The 19,013-nt window shown below is 38.3% G+C and overlaps 1 protein-coding gene across 1 annotated transcript; it reads right to left on the bottom strand.

Moving 5' to 3' along the window:
* Nucleotides 1-1,912: 1,912 nt before the first annotated feature.
* Nucleotides 1,913-6,865, bottom strand: LOC127455044 (mRNA decay activator protein ZFP36L1-like). Its single transcript, XM_051722597.1, has 2 exons — nucleotides 6,684-6,865; nucleotides 1,913-5,436 (listed from the first exon to the last, which is right to left on the bottom strand). Exons 1-2 carry the CDS (start codon nucleotides 6,753-6,755, stop codon nucleotides 4,378-4,380), a joined length of 1,131 nt encoding a protein of 376 aa, XP_051578557.1. The 5' UTR covers nucleotides 6,756-6,865; the 3' UTR covers nucleotides 1,913-4,377.
* Between the last annotated feature and the right edge of the window lie 12,148 nt (nucleotides 6,866-19,013).

Raw genomic sequence — 19,013 nt, 5'->3', positions numbered from 1 at the left:
ATCAACACTGATACACAGGCTCTCTCTTTCTTTCTCACATTCAGGTGAACAGCAGCTTCAAAAGTCACACATGAAGCTTTCCGGGCTGTGCCGCCCCCCCCCTCTCTCTCTCTCTCTCTCTCTCTCTCTCTCTCTCTCTCTCTCTCTCTCCAGCAAGCATGAACGAAACAAAGACATGCTTCCTGTTTATGACGAGAACACCTTGTGCACCTATATGTTTACAGGCACACTTTACACAAGTGCTGCAGGATGTGGCCTCGCTCATGAGTGGGGAGCGAGTGAGTGCAATGGAGGAAAGCTGAGGAGGTTGAGGGTTTCTTTATATGGGTATACCTGACACATCATACCAAGCAAATGGTGCAGAGTTGTTTCCATCACATGCACAATGGAAATAGACCAACAGGGAACATATTTGAATGCTGTTTTGTTGTTTTATATTTATAGCATGTCTTAAAGTTGGTGGCAACTAAGTTTAAGCTTGGGTTGCAGTTGCGCTGGTTTTGGTAACTGCAGCAGCTCCTGACACATGATCCAAAGCTCATATTTTATTTGACTTTTAAACAACTGGTCCCAAGGTGATGTTTAGTGGATATGTGAAGTCAGTTCCCCTCAAATGCACACAGGATTCTTTGCAGGTTACCTACAGGTGTTAAGGACATGTTTAGATAAATTTGACAACCAGAAAATTTACAAATGCTTTTGTCTTAATTTTGAACAGTATATCTATTGTTTTATCATTTAAAACCTACGACGAACATTGTCTTGTTTGAAAAGTTTTGCTTTTTTCTTCATAATAAATGCCACTTGGTTTAATATTTTGTTATTTAATGCAATTATATTCTTATATTTTTGTGTGGCTTAAGCATCCAAATACTTTTTATAAATAGCTAGACTGAAAAAAAGGGATAAAAAAAAGAGTGAGAGAAGATGGTTTGTAAAAGGAAAATAATTGTGATCTGTGTTGAACTGTTTATCAATATATGCTTTATTAAACATCTTTGAAATCATCCTTGTTGCAATTCAGCAAGTTTTTGTACCATTTTATCCCAAATCTCTAATATTTGTTGGATCCGTGTGTAGGATCACTTCAGAATGCACAGCATTCAAATGGAAAAAATATTTAAACAGTATCGATTCCCCCTAAACTTTTGAGATCCTGTGTCACAGTAACCGTACGTGTTAGAAGTGTGTGTGTGTGGGGGCGGGGGGGGTGGGGGGGGTTGGCGTGTTCATTTAACTTAATCTGTTTGAGGACTAAGTTACATAAGAGCCAGGCCTTAATGGTTACCCTGATGTAACATGTCACACTTTGACTTCTGAGATCTCTCCTCAAACTCATTTCGGCAGAAACCAGGGAAGCAGATTTCCCATCAGCAACTGTGCAGTGCAATAAGAGAAATCCAACTGGAGTTTGACCACAGTCAGGTCATCACCCCACCAATCCTTCAGCAGACTACCAATGACCATGCTCCTCATAGTAACTCCCTCATCACACAGTCAATCATGAGTCAAAATGTTTGATAATATGCAGAATATCTATTTTCCTACATTATGGTTGCCAGATCCACAATGATTAGGAAAGCCATAATGGTCTAAATTTGCTTCTGTGAAAATTGCAGTCCCAACCAAATAATAAGCTTGTGCTTGCTTTTCTCAGCGGTCAGTCATGAGGCTCTGTATAATTCAGAGTAAGGTTTGGACCAAGAGTCGGTCTCAAGCCATTTTGGTTGCACGCGTCACCAAAACCATTTCCCCTGCATTATTGCAATGTACACACCATTATTACGTTATTAAACTTTCAGTTTTAATAGCATTTGACAGCAAAACATCCTTCCTCCTTGTCCCAAGTTATCCACTTTTTTCATGCACTCCCCAGAGTTTTAATACTGCACAAAATTATACTCCAGATCACTTTTCTTTCCAAAAATATGGGTTTTATTGGTTTTAACTGCAATCAGTCATTACAAAAGAGACATCAATCTTATATAAACTCATAAAAATTACTGTAGTGAACAGCAATGGCTGTTAATCAAAAACAAAATACATTCAACTCTCTTTACTTTCTTTGCGTCTATACTGTTAACCAACGACAATCACTGCTTCCACCATTGTGGATACAAGCAACAAGTCATAAAAAAATGTAAAAAAAAAAAAAAAAAAAAAGTAGCATCCCAGCTATTTTTGAGGCAAAGAACATTTGCTCATGGAATGTGTAAAAGAGGCACTTTACATTTAGGCTAGAAGCTCTCTAAACATCAGAAACAGAACTTTAACCCATTAGGTCACAATTATAGCCTGCAATTCATCATATCCTCCACCACAACTGAAGAAACTGCTTTTAACACTGGAGGTTTATTACCTGCAACATCATCATGAACCTTTAAACTTCATAAACAATATCAACAATAAAAATGCACTTCATGGTGGTATTTAAAATGTGGTGCGCAAATTTTAAGGCCATGAAACTCCCTGCATCTTGAATCAAACTTGATTTAATCGAAAATAAAATTGCTTTTCAAATTTCTTCCACATTATATCAAATCTATGACCAGGCTCAAACATTCTTTAAAGCGGACTGATAATCCAAGTTGTCATCACTACAAAATGTAAATATTCAATACTTAATGGTGGCGAAAATCTCAGTTCTTATTAAATGGTTGGGAAAAATCATTCCGCTACCAGTGGGGACAAGGCTTGCCTCAAGTGTGAAAAACAGGTGAAGAGGGTGGATGAAAACTTTAAAATAAAACAACGGTATTGATGCTCTTTCGTTAGTTCAATTATCAAGGAATGAATGTATGGTAGTACTGATTTTGCAGTCAAATATTTGGGAATGATAATAAATCTACAATAAATAAATCAAAATGCAGAGGATTTTTTGCTTTTGCTTTTAAATTAAGTTTCATTTTAAGTGTAGTTGCCAACAAAAGTAATAGTACAATATATTAAATTGTGAAAAAAAAAAAAGAAAGCTGACACATCTTCACAATCTTAAGATTAATGCAGAAGATCATAATTTAACATAAAAGAAAATATATTCTATTGTTTCATTATCAAGATAAATACAAACAAAAATTTTTTTTTTTTTAAAAAGAAAAAAAAATGCATATGATCACCAATAAATATGTTTTTTGATAAGTTAAATAAGCAGTGACAAGCAAAACCTTCTACTCCAGAAGGTTTTCAAACAATAATATAACCATAATAATAATAATAATAAACAATGACCATAATAAAAATCAAAAACCAAGAGGCGAATAGATGAGTGATGAAATTACAAAGTGCTCCACTGAGCAGAATCTATGGAAAAAGCTTGCTTGGATGAAGAACTAAAGTGAAGCTGCAAAGATGTTCAACTGCACCTTGGGAATGATGGAATTCCCCCTCCATTTTTTTTTTTTTTTTTTTTTTTTTTTGAGGTGGGACAGAAGTTTAATAAAAGATTCCCTTCCCAAGAAACATTAAATAACCACCAACTAATGGGAAATGGGGTAATAACAAAAACATAAGGAATTGTTTGTTTTTGAGTGGAAAAATCCCATCCCATCTTTTGTGCTGGCTTTATAAGACATGGAGCATATAGCACCTGATTGAACATTAAATGTGCCTGGAGTTCTGGAATATTTCATTCAACCCTCATGAGAGGAAGTCCTTCCTGCAGACTGGTGTAGTCTGCAATTTCAAAGGAGGGGAGCAACCACTCAAAACAAGCGCTACATAATCAGGCCACAAGGACAAAAAAAAAAAAAAAAAAAGAAAAGAAAGAAACATTGGTCCATTCACCCCATCACTTAACCCCAGGCACTTTGTTTTCACAATTTTTTCCTCTTTTTGCTTTAAGCAGGTCTACAAAGACAGTTGTTAAAGGGTCTAAGCATGACACTTGTAAACTTTAGTTAGTTATGAAAGAGTGTCCTTGAGAAGAGTGGCAATTTGCAAAGGGGGAAGTGTGCAGATCTCTCCCTGAACTGTGCCACAGGTTCTGCTACACTCGACTGTAGCAGTGGCACCTGGCACAACAGTCTCATACCTCTCACGATTAGCATTTTGCTAATCCACTTCCTACTCTGCGTGTTTGGCACAGTCACACCAAGAACGTTGCAGGGGCTCTGCAAGACGAGGCCCGGAAAAACAGGAGGGTTTTTAAGGCTGGGAGTGTTTTAGCTTGTTCTGGTTAAAAAGAGTTTTCCGAAAAAGAAAAATCCCTTAATTCACTGCATCGTTTTCAGAACGGAGGTGACACAAGGAGGGAAGTCTACAGCTTCTAGAAGGCCGGAGAAATGGCAAGAAGTAGAGGGAGTGCTAGCATCTCATCCTCTCTGCCGAAGACTGCTGCATGCAGTGGAAAGTGGGTAATGGTGTCTGGCTCAGTGTGCTTTAGTCATCAGAGATGGAAAGCCTGCTGAAGATGGGCAACCGCCGGGTGGTGTCGAGGATGGGCGATTCTGAGCCACTCAGACTTCCGCCACAGCTGCTCTGGTAGCCCTCCTGGTCAGACAAAGAATCAGGCTGGCTGGATGGAGACTCAAAGAGCTGGGGAGACTCTGACATAGCCCTGAAGTAGTAAGGGGTTGAGGTTGGAGAGGATGGTGCCTGGGTGGAGGGGTCGGAGCAAGACAAAGGTGCACTGCCCAGGCTGGGACTGAAGAGGTTGGCCAGCTCCTGGCTGGAATACGTGAAGGGGTTGCTGCTAGGCCACTCTGGTAGCTCGTCAGGGGAAAACATAGGTGGAGGGGTGATGGAGGTGGGGCTGTCCCGCAGGCCTCCTGAGCTGGGGAACCCCGCAAAACTGTAGCTGTGCTGCAGGCGCGGCCGCTCCATCTTATTGGAGGCCGAAAGGGGGGACGGAGTAGGTGGAGGTCCACGGCGCTCTTCCGCATTGTGGATGAAGTGGCAACGTGGGCCGTAGGGGCAGAAGCCGATGGTGTGGAATGTGCGGCAGAGCTCCGTCTTGTACTTGGGATGGCGGCTTAGGCTTCGCAACTCGTGAATGCCATGGGCAAACTGGCACTTATCACCGTACTTGCAGACGCCATTCTCCTCAAAAGGTCTGCATAACTCTGTCTTGTAGCGGCTGGAGTTGACCTGACTGTTGGGGCCTCCAGGGCCTGAACACTTCTGTAGCAGGCGATCCCCCGTTTCTGAGAAAGAACGGTCTCGAAGCCGGTTCTCTTTGTTGCTGCTGCCTGTCCCCGAGTTGAGCAGGGATGGATCTACCTTTGCAATGTTCAAGAACTGGTTTTGGTTGAGTTTGGTACTAGCCGAAGTGACCGAGTGCCGGCGCTGGTAAACCCCACCAGTGGAGGGTGTCCCCACAGCCTTCCTGTCCAGCAGGCTCCCGGCGGGGTTGGAGATGGTCAGATTGACCCCTGTGCAAGGGACAGAGGCAGGGTGCGGAGTACTGAGGATGTTGTTATTGTAGTTCAGCATTATATTCTACAAAAGAAGAAACAAAAAGGAAAATGAGGACATTCGCATTTAATTTTTTTTTTATGTCACGTTACTTACTTGTGGGACAGAAGCCAAAAAACAGAAGTTTTCCATGAAAAAAAAATATATTACACAGTGGACACAAATTATAACCATACACTGGGTCATAACCACCATGACTCCCCCAATTTTCAAATAAGTGGTCAATTATCAAGAAGTTTTTCAGTGACAGATTCTTAAAACTTTTGGTTCCCCTCCCCAATCTTAAATATTTTATGACATTTTTGATTACATACAAACAAAAAGATTTAAGGAATACCTAAGTGGAATATGCTGTTCAATGTTTAAAGTTAGGCTACACTTATCAAAGTTTAAAGTTAGGCTACACTTATCAAAGTTTAAAGTTAGGCTCCATATATTTATGAACATAAGAGTAGTAATGTTTTCAAACAGTTACACTCTTATCTAGTTGACATGCCACATGAAAATCTGTCAGTCTTCATCAGCAGTGAGTGCATTTCATTAATTCTAGCCTTTTCAGAGTTTGGATCAGGCACCAAGTGTTTTTTGGCTCCAGAAGTGTTCAAATCTTAATTCCACAGCTGCACAACAGGAAAACACATCAACTCCACTGAAAAACCATGTTTAGACATCAGTTGTTGGTTAACTGCGAATTCTCCACTGCAACAAGCCCATATCTTCTATCAGCTCATCCGCTTGACTCACTTGATTTTCCAAGACACTCCTCTAAAAGTTTAATTCAATGAAATCACGAGACAGCCATGACTGCATTACATCAGGCACATTAAAACATAAAATCCTGCGTTTTACTGACGCCAATTTTTTACAACCAAACATGCCCCTCAAAACAATTTTGTCAGGATTGGCAATTCTTTCAATAGCAAATGGTGCAACAGGTTGCTCCAATCTCTAGTTGATAAACATTTCAAAAGGTAGCAAACCCGAAACATGCATGTGTTGTGAAATCACAGCCACGGATTCACCAGAACATGCCAAGCAGGAAATTTCATGCATGCATGGCCACAGACTGCAGTAAATACTTCAGTCGCATGCATTGTTACATTTTAACTAAAACCATTCCTGATATCTTTCAATCGAAGAAAGCAACTGAAGTTTTGAGTCGTGGTTGTTTTTGATAACTTACAAAGCCTACGTTTGCCCACTCGGACTTAAAAACAAAGTATAATGGAATACATTCCAGAAGACAAACCCCATTGAATCTTTTCTCTTACCTTGTTGTTGATCACTTCGCTAAAGTCGAAGAAAGGCGACACCACGGCCGTGGTCATCTTCCAATCGAGCATAAATCAAACGTAGGAGAATCTGATACTTGAAAGGGTAACAAGATGGGTTATGGTTGTGTAAACTTTTGTTGCCCTATCAGAGAACCCCCTCTGTCCTGCTCCGCAACGCAGCATTTCCTTTATAAGACACCCGCAGGAGGGGCAACAGAGCGTCAATACATGGGGCGTTTCTTTCCCAGCTGAATCACTTTTTTTTTCTTTTTCTTTTTTTTAAAGTTTTGCCCTACTTCCCCCCCCCCCACCTCCCTCCCTCCCTCCCTCCCTCTCTCCCTCTCTCTCTCTCTCTCTCTCTCTCTCTCTCGGGAGTATAATGCAGTTTATAGGTTTACTAGAACTCTTTCACACCGAACGCGTTTTTGCGGCTGTCCGGGATGTTTTCCCAATTGTTTTTCTATGTAAACATACGCTTCACGGATGTCTTTAACAGTTGCGCCTTGTCTCCTGATTTTTTTTTTCAGCGTCTTGCGCAGAAGCGCCGCGTTTTTAAATACCGTGTAAAGTTCAAATATATTTAAACTGTCTCGAGACACCTGCGCTCGTGGCTCTGCGTCTAGCTTTCTTTAGTGCAAGAACGTTTTCGGTGTGAACGGCCCCTTAGCGTACAACAAAGTAGTAAAACAAGGAGCTTGTGTTTGTCAGTTTTGTTATGTGTGAAAGCAAACAGACGAACTTTTTTAACAGCTATGTTTGGTTTGCGTACAACAAAACTATAACAACGTCGTTCCGATTCTGCGGGTTGTCTTTCTTCGGTAAATCTTTTTGAATACATTGCGTGTTTGTTTTCCATGTGCGTTTCACAGTGCAACAGTTGCGTGAAATCGCAGCTCTAATTATTAGATGAAAATTATGTTGTATAACTTTTTCCAGAAGCCCTGGCAGCATTTAAATATGTATTTAAACAACATTTGCATTTCGATATCTTCCAGTTATGATAAAGTAGCTGTGAAGCAAATCGATTCATGAAAGTGACCATGGCCCCTCATTCCTTCACATGCTAACTTATTTTGTTCAAAACAATGCCACTTCCTTGTTCAAATTGACACTAAGCTCTATATTTGTTCCCCAGTACCACCTGGTTTGTAATCAATATTCACATTTAATGCTTTAAATATCATTTGCGGGACTTTCCGGTGAACTCCTGATAATTTAACCCCTTCCTAGACAAACACCAGCTTTCCATGGAATTATCTAATTTAAGACTTAAAGTAACACTTTACAATAGGGTTCCATTTGTTAACAACATTAGTTAACATGAACTAACAATTAGCAATTATCTTTGTTAATTTTAACCTATGGTAGCGCATTTTTAATTCAAAGTTGTATGTTAACATTAGTTAATGCACTATGAGGTACCAATGAACAATTTTAATTTTATTGTCTAACATTAACAAATATTCATAAATGCTGTAAAAAATATATTGTTAGTTCATTATGCCAAATGCATTTACTAATGTTAACAAATGGAACCGTATTGTTAAGTGTTACCAGACTTTCTTATGGATACACATGGCTACAGAAGAAATAAAACTATGTATTAAAGATGTTTATGTTAAATTAAGTGTTATAATGGTGCTCAGGAAAGAACCCACTTGTCCACCCCACCAATCCATGACAAGGCAAGACACACCGTCTCCACTGACGGAGTCATTCTGTATTTGTTTTAGAGCTGAGGAAGATCAGCCCCACTTAGGACAAAAGTAAAAAAAAAAAAAAAAAATTGGAGGAGGGGAAAAAGACAAGGGATGGAGATTTACTAGAGATGTATGTTACAACACTACATTGCCCTGGGCTGTGTGTGGGGCAGAGGAAAGTGGGGTGGGGTGGGGTGGGGTGGGGTCATCCCCCTTCTCTCCACCTCCTTTCAGTGTGTATGACATGACTGTTGGTCAGATGCAAGAAACTTATTTGAACATGCTTATGTCATATCCAGTATGTTTCATACTCATTGGCAAAGAGTTTTTAAATTATGAGGATGCATTTTTCACATGGAAGTTTTACTGTAAAGAGTAATCTTCCACAGGGTGTAAGAGAGACAAATCTGAATGCTGACTGGAGATAACATCTCAAATTGTTCTCAGCTAACTGATAAGTCCAAAAATACACTTAGGGCTACTTCAGCCCGCCTTAAACCAAAATATTTAGTATATAGTTATAATTAACAATTTTATTTGATAATGTGTATGTCACAGATCATGCAAATTCCTTGAAATACAACTATTCATTGTAGCTGTTTTGTGCTTTCAGACCATTTGGGCAATGTGGCCTGTTGGCCTGTAGAGTATGGAGATGGAGTTGTTGCATATTAACATACAAATGGAAAGAGATTCACAAATAGAAAGTTGGTTCACAAATAAATTGAATGAGATCCACAAATAAATGTAAGGAGTTTCACAAAAATGAAATTAATTCACTAATAAAAATAATAAAATTTATAAATATATGTTAGGAGTTTCACAAAAATAAAGTGAATTCACAAATAAATAAAATGAGATTTGCAAATAGAAAAATTATTTACAAATATATATTTTTAACTCACAAACAAAACACTGCCCAGCATTCATTTGTGAATCGTGCACATTTATTTATGGATCGCTTCCTGTGCATTTGCGGATCACTATAAGCATTTGTCGATTTTGAAACAAATCTAGCGTCAAGATGTGCACACAATCTACAAATAGGTGGACTCCACCCATCGTCTACTCAAGCCAGTCAGATAACGGCCACATTATTCGGACCAATCGTAACACGTTCTATCTTCAACCAATCATGCTTCGTTTTAATATCAGGGTGGGACCAGAGTCACAGAGCTCTCATGAGCATGGAATCAAGCACATACAGATAAGCTCCAAGGCCACAAACTTTTAAATAAATGGACGCAATCAGAGGAATACTGTGACTTAAGGTTCGTATCATTTTCTCTCAGTTCTAAACATGTGTAGTGTCTTATTAAATGTCGACAGCTGAAAATTGCCCATTTGTAGAGTATTCTGATCATTAGCTTTATAGCTAACCTGGCTGACTATATGAGTCTGCTATTCTAAATTTAACCAAGTTTCTTGACTGAAATGTGTCGTCAAAACCTTTACACTTAATGTTACATGCCAGATCCAAACAGACTCATTACTAGACACTACAAACTATCAGTAGAACAGACAGTGTCTTTATAAAACATGAATCATATTAGATGATCTTAGGAGCACAAATCATAAATTAATACCCTATATTACACAGTGTACAAGATCTGCTATGCCAATAATTTGGTTTCACATTATGTTAATGTATTTAATAAAAGCAGTTGTAAGGTAATATTAATTAGAATTTTGCATTTTAGCACTTTAGTGTGAATGTTTTAGGAGGTACTATTATGGGGTCCCTTTCTAAAATACAGCATCATGTTCTGACAGTGATAATTGACTCATTAGTTATTATTATCTTTTTCAGATGTTTCCCCTGTGTACTGCCCATCAACTTTGAGCACTTGACTTACCTGCTCTAAAACTCAGTGGTTCCAGCTCCAATACAGAACATCTTTTAAAATGTGTAATATGAGATTGTTTATTTTTCTGTTATGTCAGAGTTTTTTAATTTACAATGTCATGTCTTGAAATGAAAGTGTAATACAAAATTTAAATAAACTGTGACATTGTCTTTCGGTTGACTTACTTAAAAATGAAAATTCTGTCATTTACTCACCCTCATGTTTTTAAAACCTGTCCTATTTAGTTTCTTCTGTGGAATATGAGAATACATTGTAAAATGTAGATGCTGCTAATGAGGCTGAAATGAAAGCGAGGCTGTCAGTCCCTATCATTATTCCTGACATCTCCTTTTGAATTCCTCTCACAGAAGAAAGTCAGTCTTTATTTATGGTTTGTGCTCCTAAGATCATCTAATATGATTCATGTTTTATAAAAACACTATCTGTACTACTGATCTTTTGTAGTGTCTAGTAGTGTGTCTGTATGACGACACATTTCAGTCAAGAAACTTGGTTAAAATTGAAATAGCATATAGTCAGCCAGGTTAGCTATAAAGCTAATGATCAGGACAATCTACATATGGGCAATTTCAGCTGTCAACATTTAACAAGACACTACACATGTTTATAACTGAGAGAAAATTATACGAACCTTAAGTCACAGTATTCTTCTGATGACATCCATTTCATTAAAAGTTTGTGGCGGTGGAGCTTATCTGTATGTGCTTTATTCCATGCTCATGAGAGCTTTGTGACTCTGGTCCCACCCTGATAGTAAAACGAAGCGTGATTGGTTGAAGATAGAACGTGTTACGATTGGTCTGAGTAATGTGGCCGTTATCTGATTGGCTTGAGTAGACGATGGGTGGAGTCCACCTATTTGTATATTTTGTGCACATCTTGACGCTAGATTTGTTTCAAAATCGACAAATGCTTATAGCGATCCGCAAATGCACAGGAAGCGATCCACAAATAAATGTGCGCGATTCACAAATTAATGCTGGACAGAGTTGTGTTTGTGAGTTAAAAAATATATTTGTAAATAATTTTTCCATTTATAAATCTCATTCTTTTTATTTGTGAATTAATTTCATTTTTGTTAAACTCTTTCCATTTGTATGTTAATATGCAACAAATCCATCTCCATAGTAGAGGGATCACTTCATTTCAATCTGTGCGGTACACACTCCTATATCAATCCACTCTGGTTCTCCTGCTCATATCTGTGTTATTTGTTTAACAAGAGAGAGAGCAGGAGAGATTAAAATTGTAGTAGGAGGTATGGAATGAAATATCTCTTGCAGGATTACTTTGCATTCAATCTCTAAGTATTGAGGGAGGAACGTGAGATTCCAAGAGACAGTTATGAGCTGTGGTAAACGCCCCACTGGTACAACTGTGATGATATCACCATATGGAGAATCATTTCATTTTTATTTTTTATTTTGATGTCCACACTTGACAGACTTATTTTCCCTCAGACAGAAATATTTTTTTTTTTTCTTGAAAGGCTCTTTATTTGGGGGTTTTCCTGTTTCTCATGGACACAGAATTTGGGATTATTTTGTCCCACTCCCATTTTTGTCTTCTATTCAGTGAGAGTTTTTTAAAGGCTAAGGACAATTAAAATGAAAATGCATTAAATGTCCATAAAAGCTTGGCCAGAGTATCATTAGCGGTATACCACTAGACCTCTCCCGTCATGTTGTTCCCATGCAACTCTTTTTAAAAAGTAGATTTTGCCCCTCTCTTTTGCATACACGGCTCCAGCTGTAGAATGAAGGTCAGGAGTGATAAACAGTATTGAAAGTGATGGTGAAAAAAATCCCTGCTGCCTAACATAAAAATATAAACAATTGCGGTTTATTTTGCAGTTTATTTGGCCATCTGTCTGACCCATAAGATCTTATAAAATATAGGAACTGCTTATCCGACTGTTTTTTTTCCTAGAGCTAAGAGCCAGAGGAAGCTGGGAACAGACAGGACATTGGCGCAAAGGTAAATGCAATTAGAAAGAGGAGCTGTTGGGCTCTATTGGGAAAAAGTGCCAGGGTTTGCAGGCAGGAAATAGTGAAGTGATGAAAATATGATTATTAAAATAAAATTTCCTGACTGGAAAGTTGAGCATGTGAAATGTCAGGTCAGTTTCCTCTCTGACCAGGTTTCCTGCCCTGTAGATTACGAGGAAGGGTTGAATCTATTAACTGGGTCATTCGTGTGTTATTGTGAAGTCCAGAGAATATGGAGTTATATTACAGTCAAATGTTGTGAGCGCATGCACGTATAACAATATAACTCCATATAGAAAACACACACCATTCATTCGTGCACTACTCTGGCCCTATGGCAAGTATTTGACATTCATGCTTAAAGGAATATTCCAGATTAAAACAAGTTAAGCTTTATGGACAGCATCATTTTGTAAAAACATGTAAAAATCATGTTTACAATATTACACTTTTAATGGAAGTCTATGGAGCTAAGTATGACACCGGGATAAACATAAAAAAAAAAAAAAAAAAATAGAAAGTAACCTACAAGACTTCATATATGTTTTTATAATGATATACTGTATGTGTTATCATCACTAGTGGGATGTTCCAATATTCAGTCTTTCACTTCCTGTCATGACCATGTAAGGATGGTAAACCTTGTTTCTTTTGAATGATATGTCGGTAACACAAAACAAAAGTTAATATGCCTAGAAGAGTAGTCCCACCACTAAACGGATTATTTAAACAAAAGAAAGTGATATAGGTTTGGAACAACATAAGGGTGAGTACATAATGACAGAATTTTAATTTTTGGGGTGAACTATCCCTTTAAGTTGTATTGAACTCAGACTGTTCTTTTAAGAATGAGCCTTCCCTAAATCATCCATGCTGACACAGTAAAATTTCATTGACCTCCACATAATCTGAGAGAAAAAGACCGGGATGTGATCAGATTCCCCCAGTTGAGGTGTTCTTTAGACCTGACCTCCGAACAGGTGTCATAGTCATGCTGCGGACGGTGCTGAAACAAGATATTAGCAAGCCCTTTGCTCAGCGTGGTCAAAATCAATGTTCTTTGTGAGCGGCAGCCAGCACGGGAACAGTGGAGGCCATTCTATGTGTGAGAACTGCCCTCCGTCCATCTGTCTCCATTCTGGAGTCAACCCCCTCCCAACAGAACCTCTCATGTGTGGTCACCACTGGACTAGAGTTACAAAGCCCATGTGTCCAGTGCTGGACAACAAACAAGGCCTAAAGTGAAGCAACTATTCCCCTTCTCATACAACAGAACCCTTAATACAGAAAAACACTGTTTCTGCTACAACGCACATTCTAGAACCAAAGGTTGAACTCAAATTGGAAGCAAAATGCATTGAAACAAAGAATTCAACAATGTTTTCAACATTGTTGCGCAGTACACAAAAACATTAATTTAAACCACGTTGCATTTCACAAAAAGAAGAACATGAAACAATACATATGTAACAAATACTAAACAAATCAATGTAATGCAATCCTGTGTATTAGTATTTCTGAATCAGCATATGAAGTTCACTCTCATTTTGCAGTGGAAAAAACTCATCATAGACAGTTTCAGTGTTGGCCTTGACATTTTTCAAAAAATTAATTGACCTAAATTCATGGCTATGAACATGATTATAAAATGCAACTTGATTTTTACATTTTCTGAAGAAATTGTTAGTGATGCATGCCCTCACAGCCACAATGCTGGGATGTAATGGGCAGTGATGGGTAAATTACTTCTAATGTAATCCAGTTCAGTCAAAACTTAAATTGTAATCATTAACGTAATATTTTATATATTATTTTTTAGGTAATCTAAATTGATTACTTTTGGATTACTCATTGTATGTTTTGCTAAATCTAATCATTAATTTTAAATGTACCAATTTACACTACTTTCATTGAACATTATTAAATGTGAAATCACACAGCAACTTGCTATTTGAAGTCGCTGATCAAGGGTCACGAAACACACTGTGCCCAAGAAGGAAGACACTGATAACATGTATGTATTTTAAATTTTAATAGAATTGTTTGTTATGTTGGAAATGAGGAATAGGGATTTGACCATTTTTTATTTTTTGATCTGCCTTTGAAATCAATAATTAGTGAACGTCTCTAGATATGTTGTATTCTTGTAATTATTCATTAGAAAGTGCAGCCTTAATCTATGAAAAGCGCAGTTTGTTTGCAACTTGCATTTTTACCAAAAAGGGTCTAATTATGGATGGGTTCATTTGAGAGATTAAAAATGGAATGTAATCCAATGGACCCTTTTCACACTTCCACATTCGGAGGAAGTCTTCATAGTTGAGTAAAATATGGCAGCAATTGGGAAGAACAGTAATAACCAGTACCACTACAGTGTTCCTATTTACACAAATTCTAAAAGAGAACATCTGAATTTGTTTTTCCATGAATTTCCAAAAGATGTTGAACTTTGTACTAGCTCAGTGGGTTCAGGCAATTAAACTCAAAGGAGATAACTTCATTATTAAACGAGGAAGAACTTTCGCTGTGGACAGTATTTTCAAGATGAGGATTTACAGCAGTCGCTCACAAGTGGAATTGTGAAACGTTTTGAAATCTGAGCTGTTCCGTCACGGTTTCATTAGAATAATTACACATCGCAACTGACACGAGAGTGTGTGTGTTTGACAGGGTTAGAAGTTGGATTGAGCGGGCCATGGGTCTCTCCACTCATTCTCATCCTGCGTTGGCCCCATCAGGTATTAGTTTCACGAAGTACAACTCACAGATTTGTTAACTATGCCCTCTTCTTTGCTTTTTTTGCAATTTATGGTGACAGATTTGTAGATTGTCTCTAATTATCCTTAAAAAAAACAAGCTTTAACAAAACTTGTATAGAAAATGTTTTCATTATTTCTATATAAGACTGTAAATCATTGGTGGTGACTCATGCAGGTAAGAGTAATACCCAAAACATTCCACATGATTAGATGTTGTCACTGGGTGGCTCATTCCACTACTGAGAGGACAGAACATTTAAATTGAGGAAGCCAGGGTGAAAACCAAGTGTGTGGGGCTATTTACGATAAGCTCCAGTGGTTGTACAGTGTAGTTTGCAAGAAGTGGGTTGTCTATACAGATATGTCATCAGTAGTTTTGAAATTTAAAGCCTATATTTGATCAGATAAAGTTATTTTTATCCTTTGAGGAGAAGCATGACAAAATGCAAAGTTCATAGACCTGACATAACCCATGAACCAGAGCTGAGGTTGAGTGAAAGCATTGTGTGACGTGATGTTTGTATGAGCAGCAGATTTCTGCTTTGCCCGTTTTAGTCTGCCTGAACGTGTCTTCCCAAAACCACTCTCCACTGTAATTACTGTTATCCACAATCTACTCAACAGTTATCACCTAAACTTGTACTTGTGCTCCAAACTTGCACATTTGTATTAATTATGTTCGCTAGAGAAGGTGTATTTGAGGCCCTGCTCCTGCTGTATATGGAGCATCTCACAATCCACTCATAATAATTTATAATTATAATTACATTTATCACACATTATACATTTGCACATATACAGTGAAATTCTTTTTTTCACATATCCCAGCCAAGCTGGGGTCAGAGTGCAGGGTCAGCCATGATGCAGTGCCCCTGGAGCAGATAGAGTCAAGGGCCTTGCTCAAGGGCCCAACAGTGGCATTTTGGCAGTGCTGGGGCTTGAACCCCCAACCACCACTCATGTCAGCTGCCCCCTCTGCATCCCATGGGCATGAAGTGATAATTGACGCTTTCAGACAGTGGAAAAAGCAGTGTGGTCATCAGAGTTGCAAGCAACTTTCTATTTTTTGCCCATATAAAACTTAAGGTGTCTCTAAACTATCAAGCTGCAAGAGGAAAGACATAAAATCTCTCTTCAGACATTAACTTCATGGTTAAACTTGGAGCTCGTGAAGATAAAAACAGGGATTTTCTCTCTGCGCTGCTGTAATGCCATACCGCTAGTGTCCCTTGTAATAATGATTAAGTAGAGGTGGAGAAAACCCTTGTAATCAACATTAAATGTATGCGAGTCATGGCTGTGCAACCACAGCACAGTAAATCCTTTCCTCCACACTTATCCTAGGGGAGAGGGAAGAGTTTGTGTGCAGCAGCCAAAAAAGATCAAACGTTTCTTGACCTCTGATTTTGATTTTGCAAATGTTTTCAATCTTGTTCTCGAAAAGTCTTCCTCTGGCCAAGGGGCTTTAATAAAATGTTGATAAATGAGTAACATTTACCATTCAGTTTTCTGTCTTTAAACTGAAAGGCTCCGGATCGTTTGATGAAAGAATATTGCAACGGAGAGCTGAGGTAAGTCTCATGTCAGCAAGATAGGATATGGTTGGATGTAATATTTTATATTTCTGTAGATTAATCATCTAATCTTTCTCAATAGACTGCTGCAACTTCCTCTTTAAAGGTTTAAGACATGCATTATAACATACTTAAAGAGGCCCCTAAACCTTTGTCTGTATTTTATGTTGCATTAGGAAAGAAGTCAGACCATGTTTTTCTAGAGCTTTTTGAGACATTTTTAGATGCTTTCTCATATTATTCTTTCCACAGATCTTGAGATATCTGCTTAAGTACACAAAAAGAAAGACAACACTGAAGAGAAGTAGAACAAGGAAGATCATTGATGTATCTTCAACTTTTGGCCAAATGTTTTTGTCCCCATTTGAAGATAATATGAATATCTCTATAAAGGGAAAATGTATTGGATTCATACACCAGTGTTGGGGAAGCTACTTCGAAACTGTAGCTTTCCAAGCCACAAGCTACTACTGCTATTCTACACTATTGTGAAAGTAGCTGAGCTACTCCCCAACACTGTCATACACTTTGAATTAATTTAACCTGCTGATGGTGTCATTCATGTATAGTGTCATTCACACAGTCTGCGTTGTTATAGCACACAATTCAATATGCAAGGGATTAAGCAAATCAGGTGCAAACACAGCCACAAAATTTGTACCAAGCACAATTTGCACACCCCAATTCTCTGTCTTTGAGTGCTATATTGTGAAAGATTCAACAGACTACTACAGTCTGCCATACTTTACTGGGAAATACAGCATCGCTCCACCACTGTGATCCAGGCACCTGAATTGACCCTTTAAAATGCATAACTGCATGGCCCATCTGGATATACACTAACTGAGCACTTCATTAGGAACACGATGGTCCTAATAAAGTAGTCGATGTGTCTTCTGCTGTTTTAGCCCATCCACCTCAAGGTTCGACATGTTGTGCATTCTTAGATGCTATTCTGCTCAATTGTACAGAGTGGTTATCTGAGTTACTGTAGCCTTTCTGTCAGCTTGAACCTAGTCTGGCCATTCTCCATTGACCTCTCTCATCAACAAGGCATTTCCATCCGCAGAACTGTTTTTTTGTTTTTGGCACCATTCTAAGTAAACTCTATAAAATCTGTGAAAATCCCAGGAGATCAGCAGTTACAGAAATACTCAAACCAGCCCGTCTGGCAAACAAAAATCATGCCACTGTTGAAATCACTGAGATCAAATTTTTCCCATTCTGAAAGTTGATGTGAACATTAACTGAAGCTCCTGACCTGTATCTGCGTGATTTTATGCATTGCATTGCTGCCACATGATTGGCTGATTAGATAATCGCATGAATAAGTATGTGTACAGGACTTACTAATAAAGTGCTAGGTTATAATGCTCTTTTCCATCTTTTTATCATCATTTCATGAATTACTGCAGCCAGAAAATGTACATCGCTAGAAAATGTACAAAAACAAACCTATCTAACTATCTAATCTATTAACTACACCAGGAAAATAGCATTTTCTTTGCAAGTCGCGATCTATGATAAGCCTAATTTACATAGAAAGTATGTGTGTTTGCACTGAAAATAATAACTATCCTACTATCCAGATATGCACACACTGACATATGGTATGCATACTACACAGTATGCAAAAAGCAATACGTCAAATGAGCAGGATGACCAAATACTCAGATTTCAAAGCAGCCATAATGGACGTACCTGTAGAATGTTTGGGAATATATTAATACTACAAACCCGCATTCCTAAAGAATACGCTAAATCAACAGTCGAGAAGTAAGTTAACTGAATTTAGTACATAGAGAATTTAATAGTGCACACAGTGCCTGGTTAAACTGAATTGCTTGTGGTTAGTGAATAAGATGCAGGTTTTTGCACTGAAATACAGTGCACAAAAGTGGCAAAACTGTTTAGTGAATTCGCTCCATGTCTCTTTGTCTCTGTGTGGGATCCTGAGGGAAATTGTTGCTTGTTTTGTGTGCTGTTCTCTATTGAAACATAGTGAGTTTGTAGCCCACAGTTTTGTCTCCAGTTCGCTGTGTTTACAAAAAACTCATCAAGAACCTCAAATGACAGAGACTTCAAATAACGTCTGTAAACTGCCATTCCACATTTATCTCTGTTTATCAGTGTGTGTTTTGGCTGGTGAGTCAGTGTATTTTTCGTTTCAGTCTGTCTGTATGTTTGTGTGAAGAAAGGGGAAGAAGTAAAGAGATGGAAAGCGAGAGTCTTTGTCAAAAAGAAACTGGAATCAATTAATCCCTCTACTCAGAGTGTCCACTGTGGATATTGCTGGCATTTCTGTGCTTATATATATACAACACCTCAACCTCAGCCTATTTTGTGGTCCAGTCCAACATGGCAGCCCACACTGTTTTGTCAGCTCATTCCGCATCATATTGTGTGACAATATGACAGTATGGAAACTATTTTTGCAT

Source organism: Myxocyprinus asiaticus, chromosome 17, assembly GCF_019703515.2.
Source record: "Myxocyprinus asiaticus isolate MX2 ecotype Aquarium Trade chromosome 17, UBuf_Myxa_2, whole genome shotgun sequence".
Lineage (NCBI taxonomy): Eukaryota > Metazoa > Chordata > Actinopteri > Cypriniformes > Catostomidae > Myxocyprinus > Myxocyprinus asiaticus.
This window is presented reverse-complemented; position numbering and strand designations above follow the sequence as displayed.